Source organism: Oncorhynchus gorbuscha, unplaced genomic scaffold, assembly GCF_021184085.1.
Source record: "Oncorhynchus gorbuscha isolate QuinsamMale2020 ecotype Even-year unplaced genomic scaffold, OgorEven_v1.0 Un_scaffold_4091, whole genome shotgun sequence".
Lineage (NCBI taxonomy): Eukaryota > Metazoa > Chordata > Actinopteri > Salmoniformes > Salmonidae > Oncorhynchus > Oncorhynchus gorbuscha.
Window position 1 is genome coordinate 31,269 of NW_025748194.1, and position 7,940 is coordinate 39,208.

Genomic DNA, 7,940 nt, shown 5'->3' on the forward strand with positions numbered 1-7,940 from the left:
CCGTGATCACACGGCTACATGGACAGGAAACCCAGTGATCACACGGCTACATGGACAGGAAACCCCGTGATCACACGGCTACATGGACAGGAAACCAGGTGATCACACGGCTACATGGACAGGAAACCCAGTGATCACATGGCTACATGGACAGGAAACCCAGTGATCACACGGCTAAATGGACAGGAAACCCCGTGATTACACGGCTACATGGACAGGAAACCAGGTGATCACACGGCTACATGGACAGGAAACTAGGTGATCCCACAGCTACATGGGCAGGAAACCAGGTGATCACACGGCTACATGGACAGGAAACTAGGTGATTCCACGGCTACATGGACAGGAAACCAGGTGATCACACGGCTACATGGACAGGAAACCAGGTGATCACATGGCTACATGGACAGGAAACCCAGTGATCACACGGCTACATGGGCAGGAAACCCCGTGATCACACGGCTACATGGACAGGAAACCAGGTGATCACACTGCTACATGGACAGGAAACCCCGTGATCACACGGCTACATGGACAGGAAACCCAGTGATCACACGGCTACATGGGCAGGAAACCAAGTGATCCCACGGCTACATGGACAGAAGAAACACCCAAAACAGTCCAGACTGAACAGATGCTAATCACTAATCACTTCAGATGCAGCGAGACAGAAGCAAGCAGCCCACGTGAAGACTTCCCAGAATTCATGGCAAAATATGCCTTATTTACACCCCTGACACCAACGCCAAGTAAGAGCCCTCTTACCAAATACAGGGCAGCGTCGCATTGCTCTGCCGACCGCTGACATTCTCAAGGCTATCTTTAAGAAACTGGCCATCATTGAAAAGACAACAGAGACGACCACCATCTTTAAGAAACTGGCCATCATTGAAAAGACAACAGAGACGACCACCATCTTTAAGAGACTGGCCATCATTGAAAAGACAACAGAGACGACCACCATCTTTAAGAAACTGGCCATCATTGAAAAGACAACAGAGACGACCACCATCTTTAAGAGACTGGCCATCATTGAAAAGACAACAGAGACGACCACCATCTTTATTAAGAAACTGGCCATCATTGAAAAGACAACAGAGACGACCACCATCTTTATTAAGAAACTGGCCATCATTGAAAAGACAACAGAGACGACCACCATCTTTAAGAGACTGGCCATCATTGAAAAGACAACAGAGACGACCACCATCTTTAAGAGACTGGCCATCATTGAAAAGACAACAGAGACGACCACCATCTTTAAGAGACTGGCCATCATTGAAAAGACAACAGAGACGACCACCATCTTTAAGAGACTGGCCATCATTGAAAAGACAACAGAGACGACCACCATCTTTAAGAGACTGGCCATCATTGAAAAGACAACAGAGACGACCACCATCTTTAAGAGACTGGCCATCATTGAAAAGACAACAGAGACGACCACCATCTTTAAGAGACTGGCCATCATTGAAAAGACAACAGAGACGACCACCATCTTTAAGAGACTGGCCATCATTGAAAAGACAACAGAGACGACCACCATCTTTAAGAGACTGGCCATCATTGAAAAGACAACAGAGACGACCACCATCTTTAAGAGACTGGCCATCATTGAAAAGACAAGAGAGACGACCACCATCTTTAACTGGCCATCATTGATAAGACAGAGACGACCACCAAATCAACGGAGTCTCTCTCAGCCAATGTGCAGCAGCTCCCTCAACCACGTGGTCCTACTCTTTGTAAAAGTCCAATCAAAATTATCAAAGGCACAAGGTGAGACCCAGATGCAGACACAGGAGGCAGATGGTTGGAGTCTTACAATGTTTATTCATCCAATAGGAGGAGGAGGAGGCAAGAGAACGGTCGTGGACAGACAAACAGGACAAAACCAGAGTCCAGGAGGTACAGAGTGGTCAGACAGGCTCGTGGTCAGACAGGCTCGTTGTCAGGCAGGCAGAATGGTCAGACAGGCAGAATGGTCAGACAGGCAGAATGGTCAGACAGGCAGAATGGCCAGGCAGGCAGAATGGTCAGGCAGGCAGAATGGCCAGGCAGGCAGAATGGTCAGACAGGCAGAATGGCCAGGCAGGCAGAATGGTCAGACATACTCGTGGTCAGGCAGGTAGAATGGTCAGGCATACAGAATGGTCAGACAGGCTCGTGCTCAGGCAGGCAGGATGGTCAGGCAGGCAGAATGGTCAGGCAGGCAGAATGGTCAGACAGACTCGTGGTCAGGCAGGTAGAATGGTCAGGCAGGCAGAATGGTCTGGCAGGCTCGTGGTCAAGGCAGGTAGAATGGTCAGGCAGGCAGAATGGTCAGACAGGCAGAATGGTCAAGTAGGCAGAATGGTCAAGCAGGCAGAATGGTCAGACAGGCAGAATGGTCAGGCAAAATTCACTGGTACAGAGAGACAGGAAACACAGTGATAAATACACTGGTACAGAGAGACAGGAAATACAGGGATAAATACACTGGTACAGAGAGACAGTAAACACAGGGATAAATACACTGGTACAGAGAGACAGTAAACACAGGGATAAATACACTAGGACAGAGAGACAGGAAACACAGGGATAAATACACTGGTACAGAGAGACAGGAAACACAGGGATAAATACACTAGGACAGAGACAGGAAACACAGGGATAAATACACTGGTACAGAGAGACAGGAAACACAGGGATAAATACACTGGGGAAAATAAGCGACACCTGGAGGGGGTGGAGATAATCACAAGGACAGGTGCAACAGATCAGGGCGTGACAGAAAACAGTTAGATGAATTAATCTCGAGTCATAAAGTCGATTGTAATTTTTACATTTACCCCGTTGTCACGCCTGGTCATTGTATTTTGTGTTTTTGTTATATGTTTGGGTAGACCAGGGTGTGACATGGGTTTATATGTTGTGTTTCGTATTGGGGTTTGTATTATTTGGGATCGCGGCTGATTAGGGTAGGCTCTGAGGGTCAGGTCTTTCCTACTGATGAGTCAACAGGGTCAACAGAAGGTAGGCTCTGAGGGTCAGCTCTTGACACGTTCCTGAATAACAGCGAAGAATCAAAGTAAAGAGAGACAAAAATGAGAAAATCTCAAAGAATATTCCTACAGTATGTGAAGAAAAAGCAGTGACTGAAATAAAAACAATAGTGCCTGACCCGCCGATCGAGGTACATAATTAATGTGATATTATACCTTTATTTAACCAGGCAAGTAAGTTAAGAACAAATTCTTATTTTCAATGATGGCCAAAGAACGGTGGGTTAACTGCCTTTGTTCAGGGGCAGAACGACAGATTTGTACCTTGTCAGCTCGGGGATTTGAACTTTCAACATTTCAGTTACTAGTCCAACGCTCTAACCACTAGGTACCCTGCCGCCCCTACACTCTAACCACTAGGCTACCTGCCTCCTCTACACTCTAACCACTAGGCTACCTGCCTCCTCTACACTCTAACCACTGGGCTACCCTGCCGCCCCTACACTCTAACCACTGGGCTACCCTGCCGCCCCTACACTCTAACCACTGGGCTACCCTGCCGCCCCTACACTCTAACCACTGGGCTACCCTGCCGCCCCTACACTCTAACCACTGGGCTACCCTGCCGCCCCTACACTCTAACCATTGGGCTACCCTGCCGCCCTTACACTCTAACCACCAATAGTGTTTTTTAAATAATTCCATGAAGTTACAATTTTTTGATAAAATGATCTGTAAAAGTCTGACCATTGAGTGTCTTTATCACAATAAAAAAACAAAAAAATAATTCTGTCTTGAAGCAATCTGTTGAAAAACAGATTCTCATAATATGCAAATTTGCGCATATTTTATTTAACCAGGCAAGTCAGTTAAGAACAAATTCTTATTTTCAATGACGGCCCTAGGAACAGTGGGTTAACTGCCTGTTCAGGGGCAGAACGACAGATTTTGTACCTTGTCAGCTCGGGGATTTGAACTTTCAACATTTCAGTTACTAGTCCAATGCTCTAGCCACTAGGGTACCCTGCCCCATATTTAAAGACTGTTTGCCTAATTTACATATTTCCATTTTTAAATATCTTGTATTTATGTATACTTTCAACTGGTAAAGTTTCAATCTGATGAGAGTAAAGAAAAAAACTATTATCCTGTGGTGCCTTAAGTATAATTAATTTAAAATGTATCCGAATACATTTTTCAGACATTGTTTTACCATCTCCGTGTATTCTCATATTGGAGGGGGGGGGGGAAATGGTGTGTTGACGCTCCCCGGCAGAACCACAAACCTGACTGGGAGAGTACTGCAGGGTAGATTTTTCTATGGTGTTATTGACTGTACGTTTGTTTACTCCATGTGTGACTCTGTGTTGTTGTTTGTACGTCTGTTTACTCCATGTGTAACTCTGTGTTGTTGTTTGTATGTTTGTTTACTCCATGTGTAACGCTGTGTTGTTGTTTTTGTCACACTGCTTTTGCTTTATCTTGACCAGGTCGCAGTTGTAAATGAGAACTTGTTCTCAACTGACCTACCTGGTTAAATAAAGCCTACCTGTGTTCTCAACTAGCCTACCTGGTTAAATAAAGGTGTTCTCAACTAGCCTACCTGGTTAAATAAAGGTGTTCTCAACTAGCCTACCTGGTTAAATAAAGGTGTTCTCAACTAGCCTACCTGGTTAAATAAAGGTGTTCTCAACTAGCCTACCTGGTTAAATAAAGGTGTTCTCAACTAGCCTATCTGGTTAAATAAAGGTGTTCTCAACTAGCCTACCTGGTTAAATAAAGGTGTTCTCAACTAGCCTACCTGGTTAAATAAAGGTGTTCTCAACTAGCCTACCTGGTTAAATAAAGGTGTTCTCAACTAGCCTACCTGGTTAAATAAAGGTGTTCTCAACTAGCCTACCTGGTTAAATAAAGGTGTTCTCAACTAGCCTACCTGGTTAAATAAAGGTGTTCTCAACTAGCCTACCTGGTTAAATAAAGGTGAAATAAAAATAAATAAATAAAAAGGGGTGGCCAACACAACGTAAACCCGCACTGCTTAAAACCTGAGACCGAAAAAACAAAGATACAAAAATAATAAAAATGATTTTTTTAAAATAATTTAAGAATAAAGGAAAGAAAAAAGAAAATATATAAATAAATAAATAAACAAACGTTTTAAAAAAAACAATAAAATAATAAAGATAATAATAAATATTTTTAACAAATATATATATAATAAAACTAAATACATTTTTAAAAAGTGCAGGCTGGAGAAGGCACCACCCGGAGAAGCGGCACCCTGCAACGTGTCCTCGAGGGGGCGCCGGGGACCGGATGTGACGTCACCAGCGCCCGCCGCTATCTAAGTGGAGGAACGGCTGTTTCCCGTCCTTTTTCCCTCCTAACGAGTCCTGAGACGGGTAAGGGATCCAGAAACATCTTCCCGTGTCACGTCGCTTTTCACAATCCAACAAAAATGATCATCTACAAGGATATCATCACCGGTAATCTAACGTTTATATTATCACTATTCTGTTATTATTTCTTTTATAAATATGTATATTTTGTGTTGGTCTGCATTTGTGTTTTTTTAGTTTTTGAGGCCTACCGGAAGTCTCTACTGCCCTTTGTGCCAACGATGTGGAAATTACTTTATAAAAATAACAAACTTAGTCGTAGTTCCTCCATGGTATTCTGTACCGTTCTAGATCCAATTTGTACATTTTTCTATGTACTGTATAACGGGAGTAAACCGATTAGACTGTGTTTAGGCTTACCGGAGAGTTAGTGAGGCCTACCGGCGTTTGGGTAACTAGTTGTACTAAATGTCCTGTTTTTTTAAAATCGTAAACAGCTGATTTTTAGTTTAACTATTGTGTCAACTAGTAATAGGCTATCTACCATTTCAACTCCCACGTTTTCGTTACGTGTTGGTTTAATAATGATGTATTTCAGGCGATGAGCTGTTCACCGAGGTCTATAAAATCACGGAGGTCTGCGACGGGATGCTGTACGAGGTACAGGGAAAGGTACGTTAATAATAATCACCTCCATTATTAAGTTACTTTACCGTATTTTTAAAAATACAGTTATCTTCCTCAGCTGTTGGCATACTTGTCAAGCTATTCCATTTATTCCACTCACTTCAAAATACAGGAGGGTTATGATAACGTGATTTCGGCTTTGGTAGACTGGATCTGCTAGTTGACTAGGGTGACGTGTTGATACCGGTGTACCGTTTTGCCTGCTCGCCTAAAACCCAGGATCTCCCGTGTTTCAGCTCACTTCCAGATCGGAGGACGTCGACGGTGCGTTAATCGGTGCCAACGCCTCTGCAGAGGGCGGCGACGAGGGTAGCGAAGCGTCCACGGTCAGTGGAGTCGACATTGTGCTCAACAGCAAACTGCAGGAGACCTCGGCCTACAACAAGAAGGCCTACCAGAGCTACATCAAGGGCTATATGAAGGCGTAAGTGTCTCTGGCATCTCATCTAACATGTTTTTTTTTATTTAAAATTTCTTATTTACACCTACGGCCTATCGGGGAACTGTGGGTTTAACTGCCATGTTCGGGAGCAGAATGACATTTTAAAAAAACTATTTTTTTTATCTTGTCAACTCTGGGATTCGATCCAGCAACCTTTCACTTACTGGCCCAACGCCAGTAGCAGGACGAGAGTGATATTTAAACAGCAAATCAGACTCAACTGTCGATTTTTAAAATGCATGTTGACAAGTCTGGGCAACTTCTCTCCGGTGACACCCAGGGGTTTTTGGTAACTGATACACAAAAATGACATCACATGTCCCTGGATTTTCTGCACGGCCTGCTATGACTCATCGGATCGTTCCATTATGGGTCTCAAGTGGGTGTAAATACCTGTTAAACCACAGGGAGTCGACATGGTTCAGTCTAAATACCTGTTAAACCACAGGGAGTCGACATGGTTCAGTCCAGTCTAAATACCTGTTAAACCACAGGGAGTCGACATGGTTCAGTCCAGTCTAAATACCTGTTAAACCACAGGGAGTCGACATGGTTCAGTCCAGTCTAAATACCTGTTAAACCACAGGGAGTCGACATGGTTCAGTCCAGTCTAAAGGGGTGTAAATACCTGTTAGACCACAGGGAGTCGACATGGTTCAGACCAGTCTAAATACCTGTTAAACCACAGGGAGTCGACATGGTTCAGTCCAGTCTAAATACCTGTTAAACCACAGGGAGTCGACATGGTTCAGTCCAGTCTAAAGGGGTGTAAATACCTGTTAAACCACAGGGAGTCGACATGGTTCAGTCCAGTCTAAATACCTGTTAAACCACAGGGAGTCGACATGGTCCAGTCCAGTCTAAATACCTGTTAAACCACAGGGAGTCGACATGGTTCAGTCCAGTCTAAATACCTGTTAAACCACAGGAGTCGACATGGTTCAGTCCAGTCTAAAGTCGACATGGGTGTAAATACCTGTTAGACCACAGGAGTCGACATGGTTCAGTCCAGTCACCTGTTAAACCACAGGGAGTTCATGGACCAGTCTAAATACCTGTTAAACCACAGGGAGTCGACATGGTTCAGTCCAGTCTAAATACCTGTTAAACCACAGGGAGTCGACATGGTTCAGTCCAGTCTAAAGGGGTGTAAATACCTGTTAAACCACAGGGAGTCGACATGGTTCAGTCCAGTCTAAATACCTGTTAAACCACAGGGAGTCGACATGGTCCAGTCCAGTCTAAATACCTGTTAAACCACAGGGAGTCGACATGGTTCAGTCCAGTCTAAATACCTGTTAAACCACCTGTTAAACCACAGGAGTCGACATGGTTCAGTCCAGTCTAAAGTCGACATGGGTGTAAATACCTGTTAAACCACAGGGAGTCGACATGGTTCAGACCAGTCTAAATACCTGTTAAACCACAGGGAGTCGACATGGTTCAGTCCAGTCTAAATACCTGTTAAACCACAGGGAGTCGACATGG

At 44.3% G+C, this 7,940-nt stretch overlaps 1 protein-coding gene across 1 annotated transcript; it reads left to right on the forward strand.

Moving 5' to 3' along the window:
- The first annotated feature begins 5,312 nt into the window (after positions 1 to 5,312).
- On the forward strand, positions 5,313 to 6,452 carry LOC124028411 (translationally-controlled tumor protein homolog). The gene is made up of 3 exons (XM_046340467.1): positions 5,313 to 5,470; positions 5,922 to 5,995; positions 6,247 to 6,452. Exons 1-3 carry the CDS (start codon positions 5,443 to 5,445, stop codon positions 6,436 to 6,438), a joined length of 294 nt encoding a protein of 97 aa, XP_046196423.1. The 5' UTR covers positions 5,313 to 5,442; the 3' UTR covers positions 6,439 to 6,452.
- The last annotated feature ends 1,488 nt before the right edge of the window (positions 6,453 to 7,940 follow it).